This window comes from Styela clava, chromosome 14, assembly GCF_964204865.1.
Source record: "Styela clava chromosome 14, kaStyClav1.hap1.2, whole genome shotgun sequence".
In the NCBI taxonomy this organism is placed as follows: Eukaryota; Metazoa; Chordata; class Ascidiacea; order Stolidobranchia; family Styelidae; genus Styela; species Styela clava.
The window spans coordinates 13,610,494-13,629,684 of record NC_135263.1 but is presented as its reverse complement, the minus strand read 5'-3'; the positions used below and the strand labels follow the sequence as shown (position 1 = coordinate 13,629,684).

Below are 19,191 nucleotides of genomic sequence, written 5' to 3'. Positions count from 1 at the left end.
ATTGAGTTTGTAAATGGTTTATTTTGATGGACGTACTGTCTGCGTCTTACATTTTGATTTCCCTCTGATTCTCTGAAGATACGTATATCTTTCAGTAACTTGGCTTATTGTGACGTTATCAAACATTTACTCCAAAATTAAAACTTGAATACGCACCGCCATGAACGGGAAAAATATTTTTGTATGCAAATTTAAACCCAAGTTCAAAGATCTTTGTGGTGAACAATAAATCGAAGCATTTTTTATTAACAATTTGTCGTTCAATTTTTGAGGGCAATATTTTTCATTATAAAGCCTAGGGCAATACCAGGTGTTACATATTCTTAAAAATGCTGATTGTCTACAAAATTATTAAAAATTCAAATTCTGGCCTATTCTTTTTATATTTTATCACTTCCGTATATAAAAAATATAATCGTTTTGCTAGCTGTAAATCATTATGTTAAGATGTGAGGTTCAGCCAAGTATTGGACTCATATCATTGTAGAATAGGTCTGCGATGTGAACAGCATCGTTCTTGAAGACTGAATACAGCTCGAACATGTGAAAAAATCAAATCAAACCAGAACCAAAAATTTGGGACATTCTATCATTATATTTGTATCATACACATTAAATACAAACGAATTTTGATAACATTTGGATGTAAGTTTATTGCAAGTGTCATAATGAGCATTTTTATTAGATTAAAGCTTTGTCCATTCGTGGCTGACATTTGCCAAACAACAACATCTCAGTGCGGTTTTGGAAATTTGACAATCACATGAAATGTTTGCTGGTAGAGTCGTAACAAAAGTTTGTTTTAAAAATACTTCCGTGCTGAATGGTTATTATTTAGATATTAATATTACATTACACCTTTGCTTTGTCAACATCCATGCATAAATAAGACAAGCGTTTAGGGTTGGTCGTATACAAATAGATTGAATGTGATTTATCTAATCTAATTTGAAACTCTACAAAATTATCGACACACCTTGGATTTATAGGATAGTCCACACAACGTGCAAAAATTATTCAAGAGGAATTCATGCAATTTAAAACAGTAAAACAAATATTTACTCATGTTTAAATTTACTTTTTATTATCGCCTTATCAATGGGGCCATTTTGCTTTTTCAATGGAGGTAACATGAAAGAATGTCAAAATTGTTAGCACACCTGTTCTTTGCATAGCTTTAAAAATTATCACAACTTGTAGTAAAATTTCGTAGTGGTTAAACGTTGAAAATGAATGAAAAATGTCGAGTTCATCATTGAAATTACTTGTTTCTTGAAGTTTAAACTTTCGAAAGCTGTGTTCATATGATATATGTGTAGAATAACAGGGTAAATTATATATAGACCATTAGCCAGGTATGGCAAATATTGCCTGTTAATAAATATTAAACGACCCCTAAAAAATTAAATAAATGATCAGAGCGAGCACGAGATTGGAATATATATTGACTGCGATTCCCACCTTGAATATATAATAAACCTTTCTTTAACAATAGCGTAGTTGTTTCACCATCTCTCAAAAGATAAAATGGTGAAAATGCCCCTTTATTGTTTTGTTGAGATTGAGTCTTAAATCTATTCAAACGTGCGTCAAGTAGTTTATACAATAATTTCAGGTCAAGTGTATCTGGATTTGGTAAATCCTAGGCCAATCATAACCCAACGTTTGTTATATAACTTAAATGGTAATCCCTCCTCATAAATTTTTGTTTTGTTCTGTAATCTCCCTCCCCCACCTTTCCGATTCGATAAGTGAAGTTTCTGTAAGGAAGATAAAGTAGGCGATGATTTGAATAAGCGAAAATAAACCTGCGTGTTCTAAATTTAGAATCCTAAATAGACAAATTCAGATTTCTGGTGAAGCTAAACAAACTATCACTTTAATGCGACGAATATGTGGTTTCCAGCTCATTATGAAACTTCCCTCTATCTGAAGTAGGTATTAAGTGTATTCATTCACATTTGACTCTGGCGCTTTTTTGAGAGAATTGCAATGAAGTTAAACCGTCATTTGACTACAGCTAGTCAGTTCCCATCTTTGACGCTTTGCGTCTTTTTTTGTCTTAAAATCACACTCTAAAAGATTGTACAAATAGCATAATTAGGTTTCAAAACAAAAAAAATCCTACATACAACATTGACGAGTTTTTTTTTGTAAGTTATAAACGATGCCACAAGTTTTATCATTTTTATATAATTTTATATTTCTCGAAAATGAAAAAAAAAAGTGCCACAAAAAGTTGAATGCGCTAAAAAATAAAGCACTTGACAAATAAGAAAAGACAAGCAAGCGTTACATATATACGTAAACAAAGCGTTTTTACTTTCATCCCAAGATTACTAGCACTATTTGAGACTTAGAATTGTCGGGTAACTAGAGTATATCGCCAGCAATATCTCAAAAAATTATTTTTGTGATAAACGCACTATATGACTTATGAAATGTTCTGTGTCGCGTTTAACACTTCACATTTTGTCTTAAACTTCCAAATTCAAAATGGTAATGAATTCAGAAAAGAATATCTTGGTCACCAGCTTATTTTATATAATATGAAACCGGAATAATATAAATTCATGTAGAGGGTATGTTAACTAAACTCCATAGATACAAATGTACGACACTCGTCGTAGTTTGCATTCTGGGTAAAGCAAGTTAGTTGAGGTGGCATTCAGTGACCAGCACTTTGCGATTATATCCTCATTTGTTGTAGATTCTCTACTTCAAAGTTATAAACGACAATGCGAATATCGTCGTTTTCTTCTGCCAGCTCTGATACGGTGATTCCAATATCTTTCACAATTTTGGATTTTTCTAAAAAAAATTGTGTATTGTAATAAGTATTATCTCTGGAAATGCTCTTGAGATTGAGTCAAGGGTGATGAATGCGAGCCGTTATCAATCTATTAGGATATTTAAATTGGGCTTTTCGGGTATTTGATACTAACACGATAGAATCATTGCGCCAATGATTGGGTTAGACAATGGATTTGAATATACGGGAGAGGTGATGCGAACATTAGAACACCTGTATATTGTTGAAATAATTATAATAAAATATTTGATTCCAACATGAAATCAAAAATACCATTGTTTATAACGAGCTGTAATAGCGACTAAATGAATTATTTACCTGAATTTATAAATATCAATAGTTTAGCACTATCACTACTATCGATAAAAATTGCACTGATCTATGGCTAATCTGATGAACATTCAATAGAATGAAATACTCACTTGTGATAATGACACATCTTCTGATACCCGCTCTCAGGACAACCAAACCTACAACATACTGAAGCCTGATGTTGGAAAGGATAGAGACCTTTAACTGGAGGTCGATATCTCATTATGACTGAAATATAAGTTATTAAAACAGAGTAAGTTTACCAGTATGGCAAGCATTTTACAAAATTCTAATATGATATGAATTTGAAAATTCACGTAATGTAATTTGAACCAATAGCAATGCTAAAATTTAATGCGTAAGAAAACAAATATTAAATTATTACTAAGAATATCATATAACTGCACCAACGAACTGTGACTGGAGTATCTTAGTATATCACGATAATATTCATTTAAATGCAACAGAACAATAATTCACTTACTGTAAACTCGGTTGAATGGAAACGGAAAGTCAAATGAAGAATCCATGCAAAACCATCTGAGAAATTCACGGGCATTATTTCCACATCTCTGCATGACACCATTTGATACGCCGGCATGTGTTTTGTCTACCTGACTCGACAGCAATACCAAGAAAACTACCGAAGCAAAAGCATACGAAAATAGAGCCATTCTCATTTGCATTGATGACAGCAACTTGTCCCTTTTATATTTCAAATTTAATCACTACTTCTGCTCAAAATATATGAAAATCATGTTAGAATGAATAGAATAAACGATCAGAAAAATTCGGCCACTTCGAAACACTGCGATTTGCTATGTAACCTCTTTATTCGTTTGTAGAATGTAATGAGAAATATTGCTCTTCCGGTTCTTTTTATATCTACAAATGGACCTAGTTTAGTATATTTACAATAGTTAATAATTGAGTAATGTTTAGGTCGTTCCTTGACACACATGTGACTGGTAATGATATCGATTCACTCGACCAATACTGTAAAAAATTGGTGAAAAAAGGGAGATAATAACTAAAAATGCACATTTTGATATATATAAATATATATTTGTATTATGATGCACAACAAACAATATAAATGAAATATATTCAATTTGATATTTTGTAAAAATTTTTAAATCTTATCAGTGCAAGCTGAAAAATAGTTAGAGCGTACACGGAAAGCACCATAATTTATCTGTTTGTCCAGGCTATTTGTCAAAAGACAAACAACGCCAGTCTAGGTTATCTAATAGTAAACACCGTCATTTGGTTACTTGATTCTGAGCCAGTGATGAAAATGGGCGTTGTGGGTATTATTCTATTATCCTATCAGCTACTGTCATTTCCAACACAGTTCTGACACCCTGAATAATTAACTTAGATGATGACAGTGCTCCAGTTCGATTGCTTGTATTAAGGTACCAATGGCAGTCACAGTTGGTAAATCGAATGTAAAGCGTTCGATAATTCCAAATGTTTACACTGAAATCCACGATGGTCAGGCCATTTTACGATACCTTTATAAAAAATTACCGTGGCATAAACACGTTTCTAATTGCATATGATATGACCTTATTTTTAAATATTATACATGTTACATTCCGTAAATACAATTGCTGAATATAATTTCACGTAGCTGCTATCTCTTTTTACTGCAAGACGGGAAGCATTTTCTGCAATGAATTCTTTTCAGTTCGACAGTTTCTTATCTATTTTATAACCTTTCTCGTGCAAAATATTTTACTTCTTATTGCGAAACTCTATTTTCCACTTTTTGCAGTCGAAAAAGGGCATAGTTTTTAAGAAGAATAGTGCAGCTGAATTTCTACTATGATATGCTATTATATATTGTACGAGTGTAGTTTGATGTATTTGCCAATATCTTCGTCTCTTTGTAACATCTTTTAATATCCCCAACGAGATTTGTAAAAAACCGTTAACCTGTTCTGCACCTATCGAAGAATAAATTCGACAACTTTTGTCACTGACTTGTGACTTCCTGCGAAATATTGCCATCGTAGGAGAGAGAAATAAAAAAAAAAGAGAAAAAAGAAACTGAAGAATCGAGAGAATAAACCACAGACCTCTCTCAAACCCATCTGATGTTGTCTCAGTAATATAATATATATGATATACATTTGAAAAAATCAGCAAGTTGAGTCGAATTCAAAGTTGACGTGGCGTTAAGAAATGGATAGCAATACTGAAAAAATGAATTTTGACATTTTAAGGGGGCTAGTGCTGTATCTAAAAAACGCACTTAAAATATTTGATCAACTAACTGAATTTCTTTCAACGAGTCTTAATTTATTGATATATTTGCTCATTTTTGTGGTTTGGACTGATACCAAGTTTATAACGCAAACCCGCATAAATAACAGACAGAATACTTTATAAAAAGGAAAACTGTTTCAATTACGCATTGCGTACCAAGTTATTGGTTTGAATATTGTGAAGGCGTAGCACCTTATGCAAAGTTCCTTTTCAGTTATAAACAAACTCAAAATTATATATTAAAATTAAACGCTTGATCTGCTGGAATATATACTGCACATTAAGTTAATATATCTCATATTTATTTTTTAAGATTTTACAATCCCTCGAATAACAATTTAATGCGTATTGCAGGTAGTTAGTGTTTAATTTTAGCAAACTATCAAATTGCTAAACAATAAGTCCAAAACATTGAAAGCATCATTCAATATTTTCATATAATATATATATATATATATAGTGCATTAGGTAATTTACTGGTGTTAATAATTTACTTAAAAGTATACATGAGTATTTGATATCACCCACAAAAATTTCAACTGAGGATAAACTATTTCATTTTATTTTCAATTTCAATCCCATCTTATGATAAATTAAACCCTTATTAGCACAATACTTTCTGATGGTCCCCAGTCATCTTCAATTGCAATTTATTCTTCTTTGGCAGTCGTCCATGGGCTCTATCCATGAACAGTGTATTCACAATTTGCAACGTCAGTCTTAGACATCGTATCATTGTGTTTCAGTGGATTATTCTTGTACAGCATCTACCAGCAATTATGGGTTGATATCATACATTTTATAATATTTTTTAAATGTTTTGAAGTTTACTAAGCAATGGGTTTTTCTTAAATATGGTAACTATGGCAAAATGTTTTACTGGTAATGTGCTACATAAATAAGTTGCTGGCGGAAAAAGTGGTGAAACGATCTTATATCAAATTGAACAAAGAGCCGAGTGCAAATAACAAAAGAGAAAACACACATTAGGGATAAACCACACTTTGGGTGTAGCATTGAATTATGATTTGTTGTAACAGTCTAGCCTTTGAGTTCTCTAGAATTTATATAATACTGTAAGTTTCCTGACCTTTCTCATATTTCTCGTCACGATCTTTTGAAGTCGACAGATCATTTAAGATTTATTTTCTTTTCCGATGAGAAAAAGCAGAACGTCTTGCGCAACAAGACTCCGTGGGGTCCGAAAATCAATTTTCGAAGCGCGCTATTACCGGACTAGATGTTTTCTTTCAAATGTTTACTTTTAGAGTTTGATTATTTTGGCTTATATAATTAAAAAGCAACATAAATTTCATTAGCATTCCACGGTATATTGATATGACAACTTGGGAGTCAAACGCGTTTTAGACTCCAGAACGATCCTACTTTTATAATAATCAATGTGAAACAGAATAATATATGGTACAGCACGGAATAGACGTAATTGTGTGCCAAGCCGTAAAAGGATATTAAAGTCGAAAGCCAAACCGATCTATTGAGTTGATTACACAAGGGGTGCTAAACCAATAGCATCGTTTCCGCTCAAGTCGCTTAGTATATTGATTTAGTAGTCAGAATTGTTATATATGTCAATCGAAGAAGATCAAAATTGGTGCAATATTAGTTTAGGCAAGTCTAAACACCTCCTTTGATTTCCTGCTTGAAACGCTAAATGGGATGGTATTTATGTTTCTTGAATTCATATTATGTTCATATAATTTATTAAAATCGCCAGTGGACAAAACACTTTAGGCTTTGTTTTGACTAAGCCACACATGGAGATGGATTATTGGTAGTTAGATTAAACACGAACTCATGAGCTTTGGTAAAATGTTATTGTTGATAAGAGTACTTCATCAGTATTTATAGTGAATGATAAATTTTGAGCAGCGTATTCACAGCTTTATTAAATAGAGATTATTTAATCAAGAATGACATAACTGCAATACAAATATTTACTTTTGGCAATTTCGCACAAAAGCCGCATTCATTTCGTTCGACACAATTCGACCATAGGCACATTGTCGCCAAAAGGGGAGACTTTGCGTCATTCGGGGGCAAACAAGATTCCACAATAAACATGTACCTCACAATTGAATGCTTTGTTAACGCTTAAAAAGAATATTTCTGAAGACTAGCTTAATCATTTTTAAATAAATTCAGTGGCTCAAACACTAAGGTAAATAAACAATGAGACAGTGGGCTATTGTTGAGCTACAAGTTTTCAATAAAGACTGGGTTTAGTGTGCAAAAAGCAAAAAATCCCGTCTCGTCGTCCTTTTTACCACACGGTGTGCTTGATTGATCGCATCTTACAAGTACATAAATTTTCAATTTTGTGGTTGATTTTAGAAACTGAAATATGTATATGTAGCACGAGGTACACAAAAGAATCATTTGAAACGAATAGACATTTAAAAATACGCACCTGATATAATTTTATATATTTTTGTGGCACTTTTTTTATTCTCAAAAAATTGATTCTCTGATAATTCTTTTTAATACTGACGACTCCCTCAGGTATTTTTTAAACTATTTGTTCGTTTAAATTGCTGATGGTTGGTTTTATACATTGGAGTTGTAATTGTATTTAGTCAATCCGTAAAACTACTCAAAATGTGATCAAAAGAGAGCAAATGTAAATGTATCGTTATTTTTGTAATAAGTATATTTCGATGGAACATAATTTACATTATTTTCATCAGTTTGATCTGTCGTTAGGTGGCGCCGTCCAACCTACTGAATTTTATCGTCCGATGCGGTAAAAAAATACGAACTCAAAAGTTCTGATTGAAAGTTCTAATGCAAAATTGTATCAACTACGTATACATCTTAATTCTCTGATTCTTATAATGGTACCAAAGAGACCTTTGATTGAAGATCTGTTGAATGAAAATCATAAACAATGTATTTTCTTTGCCATGACATGAAAATATTCAAAATAATTTCATCTCCTAAATCTATTCCATCGTTCCCATAATTTATCAAGACTTGGTTTTCTATGAAATACAAGAAATAAAAAATGGGATATCATTCCAACCGTAGTCTATTGCGAGAGTAAAACATTTTACAACTATCTTATTTTTTACCGTAATAGAAGTCAATTTTTGCCGCCTGCACAACGCCAAAGGTAAACAAACATACCGTTCGTAGTTTTTATTCGGTATTTGTCTGTTCTTTCATCTTTCCATTTGTACCTTTTCTATTTATTATGTCGAAATCTAATTCTGATATTTGTTACGGAATTTAACAATTATTGTAATTTATTTTCTTGGGGGCTTATAACGGTTAAGGGTACACGTTAAATGCTCACTTGCAAAATTTTCTACCTACGAAGGGGCTTCCAGAACGAATTAATTGCGTATGTTGAGTTTCTACTGTGGTTGCAAGCACAAAAAATTGTTTGTTTTTGTTATTGATCTTAGGGTATTGTTAGGGTTCCTTGCAGAAATGTTGAGTTAAAACGCATAAATTGAAAACTGCCATTCAAATTTATCGTCATACCGACTTTTAACAAATTCAGTGAGAAACACGTTTTTATAACACTGTGTATTTTGCAACAGGATTTTTCAAGCTAGTTTTTCCAATATGACATTGGTATCAGGTACTGACATATTCTTTGCGACGCAAAGACGTTGGAATTGCTTTCACGTACCAGATTAACTAAACTGAAAACTCGTTTCGCGGGCATACACCATTCAAAATCGACACTACTCCGCGGGCCGCTTTTTTTTTCGCGGGCCGCATTTGGCCCGCGGACCGCAGTTTTTACATCCCTGCTTCAAATAGATTTTTATATAAAACACATACAATTTGTAATATGTACAAAACTGGGTTTATTTAAATTATGTGTCTTATATTTTTAGAATTTAAGTGACTTAATTTTTAAATATTTTTTCTACCGTCCACTGACTCTCTGATTTTTCTGATTCAAGCAAAAAAGTTTGTTTGTTTTTCTAGTAAGTAACCGTCATAATGTCGACTGATGGGGTGGGTACATTGCGATGCTTAGTTTCACTGTGTTCATCACTAATCTATATCTTGTTTGTTCGTTCCTGGGGTCAATTAAACAAGAATTTTTTCGAATTCGTTTGCTACATGTCTGCATTCAATAATATATTTATTAAAGTATTATAAATTGTTGTCGGAAAATTGATTAAAAGACGTTTTCTATATTTTTAAGATGTCATAGAAATCATTCATTTATCAATAGAATTGTTAGCGTGTACTCGCTGGATGGCGTTATGGAGCTATAATAAAACAATTTATTCGCGACCAATTTTTATCCTGATATACCAAAGCGCAGGTATGAAACTTAACCCAACATGTTCTATTTTATTGAAATAAAGTGACTCCATACTACGATTTTGTGGGCTATGACTTATTCGAATGAAACCCTAAAAGTGGTTAGCATTTATGAGTTTATTTCTGAAGCCGAATAGTAGTCACCGATTTTTTTGTTCCTGCTTGATTGTGGACCTGTGAATTTTCAAATCAAATCTACTGACTGACACCGTAGGCTAACATGTCTATGGCTAGTTAGAATATGGAAATCCAATTATATTGGTGTTTTATACAATATGTGCGAATATTCACCCATACTCAAAGAAACTCACAAGTATTACCAATAATTTATCTTAGCAATACACATCTAAATAACAATAATTATTAAAATAAAAAAAATTTATTTTAGAAACAAAAATAATTGAAACCATTTCCCATTTGTTGTGGCGCCTTTCCAAAATTAGAAACATATCAAATCTGAGACAATAGCAACATATTTATTGGCAAGATAGCAAATGATTGGAATTAAAATTTTTAACAATATAATACAAATAGTAGTTTTGAAAATTATGAATCCAGCGACTGTTTTGTACTCTGTAAAACAAAAATGAAGATACATATAAACTAGATACATATTACTCATAATAGATGTGTTCCTAGCCAGCACATTGAAAAGTGGGCATTTAGAATATTTAATATATTTTTATACGTTGGTCACTTGATCTTATATCCATCAGTAATATTCGACGACGATTGAAAAAGTGACTAAAGTTAAATATCACATCGCAAAACTATTAGTTTTGTAAAAAAAAGGAAATAAAATAATAACAATAAGATGTTTCAAAATCATAACACATAATCATAATGAATATAACATTACTACAGATGTGTTTCCATATATTCTAAGACAGCGCATGTAGTCGAGTACTGATGCAATCGTCAGTAGAACTCTAAAAAAGAAAAAAAGCATCAATGAAAGATATGAATAAGAGCTCAATTGTGGTTATTTGCGTTGCTTTTTTCTGGATTAATTTTTCTTAAGTAATTAATAGTTGAAGTTGGGAGTTTTCTAAAAGACATTTTACATTAATTTGTTTCAAGTTTTCCTGGGTTATTTGCTAATTAAGAAAAATGCTGTATCACGTGCTGTGAGCGATTCCGACGTGCGCTTGCTCAACAAAAATACTGGAAAAAACATTCATGATATTATACATGATTGCACTTATCTGTTGTTAATAATATACCAATTGTGAATTGCATTTGATTTTTGCCTCTCATAAATACTTATTTTGTAAAACACATATACCTCATATATCTTAATTTTGAAAATTACTATTTTTACTATATTCATTATTATATTCATTATTAATTTATTATTATTTACCTACCATGACTAAATCATACGATTTCCCTTCTTCAGAAAATTTCCGTCTTTTATGCAAACAAATTGTTGCAACAATCAAAACGAATTCCGCTGCTGCTATTACAAATAATATGATATGCATTGTTGCAGATATCTGAATATAAGAAATTTTCATCATGAAGGGAGGGAATAATCGATTTAGAAGAGCTCCTCGTCTTGATATTTATTCTCGTAAACTTGTAAATAATACACACCCATGTCATAAAACTTATTGTGAACACAAACGCGCAGGGAAAACGATCTTTTGAAAGAAACTGGTAGATTTTTGTCAAAACTGTGAATGCAAAATTGCCCAAATATTCTCAATGTTCGATCAAAACAACTACATCATATTTCAGTAAAGCCTATGTCATTTTGTACAATCGCTAAACTATTTCATCAGTCGGCTTGGAAGCATTTGCATTTCAGCTACATTGAAACTAATTTCGAACGAGTTATGGATATGTTTAATAACAATCATGTAATTGTGAATCAAATGATTCATATTGAGTTACTACATTTTTGAGAGGAGGTTTTATATGGTTAAACTTGCTAGTATCCACCATGCATGGCAGCTTAATTCCATACTGTATTGCTTATTTCAGAGCATTTTGTAGCCAAATATGATACATTGATATCCCATTTATAACTCAAACCTGGCCTAGCTGTATAGTTTCTCCACGATAACCACAAAACATACCAAACATGCCGGTATAACAAATTGGGAGTTTTGTTGAATATTTTGAATGGAAACGAAATCGCTCGACCGATGATTAGGGAAATTCTATTCAGAACGAGCTAACATTACAATGAGGAACACATTGAAAATCCAACACTCATAGCATATATAGTAAGGTTTGGACCCCATTTTTTTTAGAAATCACATTTTATTGAAATGTGATAATTAGGAATAATCTTCATTACCATAATAACTTTGTAATAATTTTTGAGCAAATGAAAAACAATTAAACCATGAAAATGAAGTTGAGATTCAAATTAAATATGGTGTCATTTTTAGTTAATTAATTTCACAGCGTGGTATATAATCACAAAGACATGAAATAAGAAAATAGGAATAAACAAAATACCAAGTTCTGTGGACTGTCTTGAAAAGCAGATACACATTCAATCGTCTCGATTACAATCATTAGGATGGCAAAGTAGGCTGAAACTAGACCGAAAGTGCAGATAATCTGAAATAGGTTTGTCAATAATTCATGTTTTGGGTCTGAATTCCCACAGAAATTTTACATTGTGTTTGACTCGACCAAGCAATAATTATAATAAATCACGCTTAGATATACTACAGTTATGCACGTAAAATGCTTGATAAGTTTAAGTCAGTCGAAACTTAATAATAATTTTTATAATGGGACCCAATGGCTTTTCTGGTAATTACTTCCGCATGTCGAGTCGTAAATATTTTTATTCCAAATAATATTTACTATATTAGGCATCTGTATCTGTCCAACTGTGTTGTTTTATTGGTTTGGTTAATACAAACTACTTCCTAGACCGAATTGCGTTTTTATGTAGTGTTATTTAGTTGAATAGAGTGATCATATATGCATTGAGATTTAGAGCGTTTAGAAATAACTACCGAAAAAAAATTATAAATCCGTTCTCCCTTTTGCTAATTGGGCGAATCTGGATAATTATTTTTTCACAAAATACTGACGTTCATAATAGGTCAAACCAATGAAGATTACAGCGTTTTCAAAGACAATAGCCCGATACGATTCTTGATTAGATCGTTTTACATAATATATACTTTATATGGAGTTGAACAAAAAAGATTTTTGAACAAAAAAAAAACTTTTTCAAATAATCTAATGCAAATAGTATTTAGTAAAGTCCAAAGTAGAAATTAGGAGGTTAATACCACCTTTTTTAGATTTCTATAAAATATACCAGATAAGAGTATGGTAATATTGTATTGTTTAGTTAAGGATCATCCTACTGTATATATTTACCTTAAAACATGCCTCACAACATTGTGGTATTTGTTTATAGAATAACTCTTGTAGAAACGTACAAAATGCGAAGGCGGCAAATGAGTAAGCTTCTAATTAATGGAATGCGATGTACAAAATCCTTTGTTAAATGATCAGCTCAGGGTAAATTATTTGGCTTTTCACAACCAAACTAAGTATGTATGGTATTATAGATAAGCGCGTTCCGAAGCGTGTCCAATCCTTGAAGCATACGCGGCATAAGATAATTAATTCCTTTGAGGGAACAGCGCAATCGTGAGCTTTGCAAAAAGGGTAGCAATAGAATGAAGTCAGAACTCATTGAACGTACTGGATGGTTTTAGAGTGGTTCTCGAGTACAAATTCCAAGAACAGCTGGATCAAGTCAAGTCTTTGGAATATTCATTTGCATTAGCTTTCTCCAAGAAGCATGTTTGTAAAAGATGGGACTGATCGTCAACTATTTCACTTTTGTTAATATTGGTTTTAATGCAAGAAATGCATAATTTATGTCTTATTGTTTCGAAGAGTGTAGGCCATAACAACATTTTAGACAACGCTCACCAATACAGTTGAATGATTTTATACAGGGTTTTCAAAGCAATAAATTAATGTAATGAAAAAGCGCAAGTGTGGACATGATCTGTACATTTTTCAATTAAATTATTTTTCTCACAATCGCCCCACTATTACGATCAAATTCAATTTGAAAGCCTAATTCACGGCCTAACTCACGAGCCTAACTAGGTTCTGTATAAATGCTAAAAGCTTTTAACTATGAAAGTGAATGGCAGGAATTTTTCTTTTCGTTACAACCCACTCAATTTGTAGCTTTCGATGTTATATACATTCACATAAAAAATCGAATTGATGGAACAATTTTCCAAATTTACAAATGCAATACAGGGAGCTTCGCCGTAGTATCAAAAATAATTATTCCGTTATTAAACAAATTATTTGAAAGTCATCCGTAAATTATCATACTTGTGAGCAATATTATTACGACCAATTAGTTCAAAATATGCATCGAAGTAACAATGACAATTTTGGGGAGATTTTGCTCAACTGTTGCGCTTGAAAGTACGATAGTTTATACATTAGTTTGTTGGCATGTTTACAAATTTTAAATTTTTCACCTCATTAACCTTTGAACTAAAATGGATTTTTGAATATTCCGGCCAAATCTTTCATCTAGGACGTGATGCCAAAGTCATTTTGCTTCTAACAATTTCTCGAAATTTATTTGTTTATTTTGCTGTGAAATTTCTGAGAATGCTTTTATATCTCAAAATTTTTCAGGTCAACATCTGACGTCAATCGGTGTGATATCTCAAGAGATAGCTGTCAATTAGTATCCTCCCATATGAGCGACATTACGAGAGTGCAAATTTTTCTGTACGCAATACTTAGTAAACAATTTTTTTACAAAATAAATAAATTACGCCTTTGACTTTAACTGATTTTCGAGACAGAATAATGTGCAATACTTGACTTGGAACGTAAAGTTGATTGGTTTCGTTTCATCTATGCATAACCAGAATAGTCTAGAATTATAGGAGCAATGATTTTTAAAAAATGCTCAATTTTACAGGTTTGTAAAATTACAAATTTTCAGGTTTAGAGACGAATAATGAGCATGCTCGTTCTTGAATTTGTTTTGTTTCAAATGACAATTTTGGTACTATTTTCCCATTCACGTAAAATTTAAATTGCTTACTTTGTAAGAATGCATGTCGTCTTTATTTCCTCTGCACATCGCCCCCAAAACTAAAAACTGAAAAACAGTTGGAATTAAAAATATATTTTATCGTCGGAAAAAAAAACACTAAAACTGAAAGTTACACTGATCGATGACACGATTTTCAATTGACCCTAAAATCAATATAAATCAACAATTTGCATAATTATTCAAGTTTATTGATACATTTTGAGAATGTATCAGCTCATATAGTCTCATCAGCTACTCTTTGGGACCTCTTATGAAGATTATTGAAGCATGGTTTCGAGTAATGATTTTGAATGAAATTAGTAAAATTACCATCAAGTGAAGTAACTACCCACTGGCGGACTGTAGGCCATGTAATAATTATGGTACATCCGACACGTCGGTTAGATATACATAGCAATCTGTTTTATGTAATATACTCACAAATACAGGACACCATACACCGCTTCCAGCTGACTGATAAGTTTCACAAGGTTTACAGGCTAAGATGAATGCGGATATACACATCGACATAATTGCAAAAAGTATTTGCGCAATCTAAATGTACAAGTAAAACACATTAAATATTAGCTTTCAATTTTTGGAGACATTTGTATTAAAAGTTTGAAGTAAGCACATCTGAAGTGATAACAGAGATTGGTGTTCAAGTCGGGCGTTTCAGATGAGCCATCTGATTTCCAGCTGACTGATAAGTTTCACAAGGTTTACATGCTAAGATGAATGCGGATATACACATCGACATAATTGCAAAAAGTATTTGCGCAATCTAAATGTACAAGTAAAACACATTAAATATTAGCTTTCAATTTTTGGAGACATTTTGTATTAAAAGTTTGAAGTAAGCATATCTGAAGTGATAACAGAGATTGGTGTTCAAGTCGGGCGTTTCAGATGAGCCATCTAATGTGATATAAAAATCACAGTTAGATCATTTGATTTAATATAGAATTAATTGCCTAATCATATGCCAAAACATCTAAAGGGCATTTTGAGTGCTTTTTTCAAATGCTGTATTGCTCAAGTAAATTTCCACCATTGTACATTCAATCTATGATTGAATTGTTGATTACTTTAATTGATAGCTATTTTATACGTTATAATAGCGATGATTCTACTAATATGTCTTTACTTCAAGAACAAACAAAAAAATTGCGTAGTTGTTGTGAAACCACTCACCGCTAAATTATGAACAATTGGTATTCGCTCTTTCAACCATATCTTTTCTTTTTCATTCTCCTCCCCCGAATATGATTCATTCAAATATATAAGTTCTTCCTGAGGTTCATCCAAAATCTCCGAACTGCTTTCAGCCGTTTTATCCGCCATCTAGTTGCGTCCTAATTTTACTGTAAAGTGAATGCAAGATTTTTGGAAATTAAATCAGAACCTGATAAGCGGATTAAATTTTGATACAATCTGAAATCAATTTTGAAATCAATGAAATATTTCAAAACCTGCTGACCAAGCTAACCGTTCTAATAAATATATCCCTTCTGATAGTTATAAAATATTATTCCATAAAACGCCACATGGTATAAATTATATCATAATAAGCTTCGTGACTTCCCAAAGCGCGAATTTTGTGATCTCATTAAATATATCGTAAATACAGAAATACATAACGTTTTCATTGTATGAGAACCAATAAAATATTGCAACCCTTGTTCCGTCATTTCCACTGTCACTTTTTTTTAATATAGCGCTTAATAGACCATAAAAAAAATTAAAATATCCTGACGTACTGATATACTGAAATAAATACTGATTACAACACGTGGCATATAAGTAACCGACCCAATTTGTTAACATTTGTGTGTGATATGCATTGGGTGTTAATTTCTCAAACAAAGTTATTCTGTTCTACCAGATCTGACCTTCCCTGCTAAGTCGTAAAGCTACTCTCGTACGTCACGTCTTTAAGAGATAATCAGTGATAAACAAACGGAAAATTTTCTGCTTAAAATCAAAAAGTGTTACTAAATATGCCCCAGGCTAGGGCTGAACAATTAAACTTTCACAATCAGAATCACTTCACAGCATTCTAGAAGCTACAAGTAGACCGTTGATGACTTTAAATTGAAGACAAATCAGCTTGCTTTCCCGAGGGACTCGCGTCTGAAGCACGAAATTAATCTACAGACCTGTCGCATTGTCAACCTCTAAATATGTAAAAGACAAGATTGGTTTCGCTTTAATGATCAATACTAATGAAAAGGAGTGCTTCGTTAAATTTCTTCTGTGTAAATCTCCTCTTGTTAAATAGACGTTCTTCAAACCTCAATATCGAATTCTATTCAAGCCTACTGTTGTTAGTCACCTGCAAAGAATTCCCCCTTTGTTTTCTACACGTGAGTTAGCTCATATTGTTGACCCAAGTCTAGCTTGTTACCTTCTTAACTAATTTCATGCCTTTATGGTCACGTATTTATTGTTGAGCTTTAAAATAAGGTGTGTTGAGAAATATTTATGTTAGATGAACGTGAAGAACAATATCCAAAGATATAAATCGCGAAAAGTAAACATTATTTCCCTTTTATCCGACTTTATGACGCGTATGAAGGTTTATTATAGCTGCGTCTTATAGCTCATATTTAATTGTGTTCTTTTTGATTGATATTACATATAGCATTCAATGCAGTCATAATCTGTCTCGTTTTGCTTCATTCAATTTCACTTACACGGGAATCCTAAACTCCAGTACGAGAAAAATCCCAAATCTTTTTTGCAATGTGATCTCCACAATTTGGCCTACAATTCAACTTATTTTTTATCCATTTTAAAGCCAGAGGTCTCTGTATAAACACCCTCCTTACTTTTATCCGATACTGTTACCGCAGAAAATCGCTGCTTTAGTGTGTGCAGCATTTAAAAAATAGAAATAACGTTATTGGTAAACTTTGGTACCAATAGTGAAAATGTTCCATTTCAACACCCAGACAAAAGGTTTTTATCTTTTTTGCACATGTAATAGTATCCATTATAAGTAAGAAATTGTTAATTAATACGACAACACAAACATGTGGTCTTAGTAGGATAGGATTTTCATTTTTATCCTGGAGAGAAAAATCCGATGGTACAACTTTAACCGTATGCGGACTACGGCCTCTCGTCCGTTGCCAGTCTGTATCGAGTATGAAAATAGTAAACCAGTTATTTTTTTTCAATTTTATCAACCTGATGTAAACAAACAATATATAAGCAAAAACTGGTAGATGGTTCTCCCATAAACCGATTGTTTTGCAGATTCTGGTTCGCAAATGCAAGGAACTGACAAGTCCCATACTTTATTTATAAAAAGAGTTATGTGATTTAATACAAACATTCGTAACGAAAAATCTGGTCTGCCCGTTTTTCTGAATCTATGAGTGCAATATATGTTCTGGTATTATGGGTAGGGAAGGCCTAATACGTCCATTTACATTTTACAACAATGCATGTTTTTAAACTGCATATTTATAGATTGTTTTATTCTATATTGAAACGAAATTTTAAACAGCATGTTGCCACAACGCTGGCTAGCCATTTCACACGGAATCAAAGCGTCTCGGTATCGAAAGTATCCCGTTACAGTTTCCCTTAAGTGCACTTGCTGAATGCACAAGCATGTACATTGTAAAAGTGAAAATATATCCACATTTTACGGAGTTATTATGCTTACATACGATATCTAAAATATAATTTCATTGTGTATTGGCCTTGCCTGGTGGGGTGGTGGCAATATTTTTTTTATTCAAATACTTAAAAAATGTACGCCGCGAGGTGGTATAGTTGCGCAACATACGACAGGCTTTTTTGTTTCAGCAATATACGTGAAACATTGCGAAATACACAAATCGGCAATTTGCACAAATTTGGTCTAAAAATGAAAATGATTCTGCAATAGTTCGAAATTTAAATTAAAAGTGGCGCCAGAGATTTTACACAATTCCAACATCCGAATGTGTTGCATATTTATGATAAGAGTCGTTTTCCCACGAAATTATCATCCAGGAATGCCGCAGGAGATATTTTGGCACCAGTTCAGATTGAAATATTGCACTAGCGTGTAAACGGCAAAAGAACAGGTAAAACAAAAGTGCAACAGCATTTTTCAAGCAATAACTATTCCACGATGGAATGTATTTTGCATATTTACGTACAATGCGTATATTACGGTTTCCCAAAATTTAAATTAGACATCATAAAGTTATAAGAAATACTAACTCCCCCCAAATTATTCATTTCGTGATATATTGCTCATTTTGCTTGTATAGGGCCAGTATGCTACATAGTATATACACTATTTTTTAAATATTTAAATGCAATTATATTTAAGTTAGGAACCAAAGTTTTGTGTTGCACCTTAAAATTGGAGAGGTGTTTGAAATTTTAGAGGAGTGTGGAGGAGTCACTGTATAGAAACTTCTTT

At 32.3% G+C, this 19,191-nt stretch overlaps 2 protein-coding genes across 5 annotated transcripts; both read right to left on the bottom strand.

Annotated features, from left to right (window-relative positions):
• Nucleotides 1-2,173: 2,173 nt before the first annotated feature.
• Nucleotides 2,174-3,921, bottom strand: LOC120340935 (uncharacterized). Its single transcript, XM_039409336.2, has 3 exons — nucleotides 3,609-3,921; nucleotides 3,235-3,352; nucleotides 2,174-2,811 (listed from the first exon to the last, which is right to left on the bottom strand). The coding sequence occupies exons 1-3, from the start codon at nucleotides 3,808-3,810 to the stop codon at nucleotides 2,727-2,729; spliced, it is 405 nt and encodes a 134-aa protein (XP_039265270.2). The 5' UTR covers nucleotides 3,811-3,921; the 3' UTR covers nucleotides 2,174-2,726.
• A 5,639-nt stretch (nucleotides 3,922-9,560) lies between these two features.
• On the bottom strand, nucleotides 9,561-16,167 carry LOC120341540 (uncharacterized). 4 transcript variants are annotated; one of them, XM_078120230.1, is made up of 7 exons: nucleotides 15,960-16,165; nucleotides 15,207-15,320; nucleotides 14,775-14,831; nucleotides 12,173-12,277; nucleotides 11,071-11,199; nucleotides 10,563-10,632; nucleotides 9,614-10,276 (listed from the first exon to the last, which is right to left on the bottom strand). In XM_078120230.1, exons 1-6 carry the CDS (start codon nucleotides 16,107-16,109, stop codon nucleotides 10,585-10,587), a joined length of 603 nt encoding a protein of 200 aa, XP_077976356.1. In that variant the 5' UTR covers nucleotides 16,110-16,165; the 3' UTR covers nucleotides 9,614-10,276; nucleotides 10,563-10,584. The 4 variants fall into 4 exon arrangements, with proteins under 4 accessions (XP_077976357.1, XP_077976354.1, XP_077976356.1 ...); XM_078120229.1 differs by having other exon boundaries at nucleotides 9,615-10,277; nucleotides 10,536-10,632; nucleotides 15,960-16,164; XM_078120228.1 differs by having other exon boundaries at nucleotides 9,604-10,632; nucleotides 15,960-16,164.
• Between the last annotated feature and the right edge of the window lie 3,024 nt (nucleotides 16,168-19,191).

Coding starts and splice junctions, on each gene's coding strand:
- LOC120340935 (XM_039409336.2), bottom strand. CDS start 3,810: ATGCAAATGAGAATGGCTCTATTTTCGTATGCTTTTGCTTCGGTAGTT. Junction 3,353..3,608: donor TCCATTCAACCGAGTTTACA/GTAAGTGAATTA, acceptor CTTATATTTCAG/TCATAATGAGATATCGACCT. Junction 2,812..3,234: donor AAGATGTGTCATTATCACAA/GTGAGTATTTCA, acceptor AATTTTTTTTAG/AAAAATCCAAAATTGTGAAA.
- LOC120341540 (XM_078120230.1), bottom strand. CDS start 16,109: ATGGCGGATAAAACGGCTGAAAGCAGTTCGGAGATTTTGGATGAACCT. Junction 11,200..12,172: donor AAGACAGTCCACAGAACTTG/GTATTTTGTTTA, acceptor TCTTATATTCAG/ATATCTGCAACAATGCATAT. Junction 10,633..11,070: donor AATCGTATGATTTAGTCATG/GTAGGTAAATAA, acceptor TTTCTTTTTTAG/AGTTCTACTGACGATTGCAT.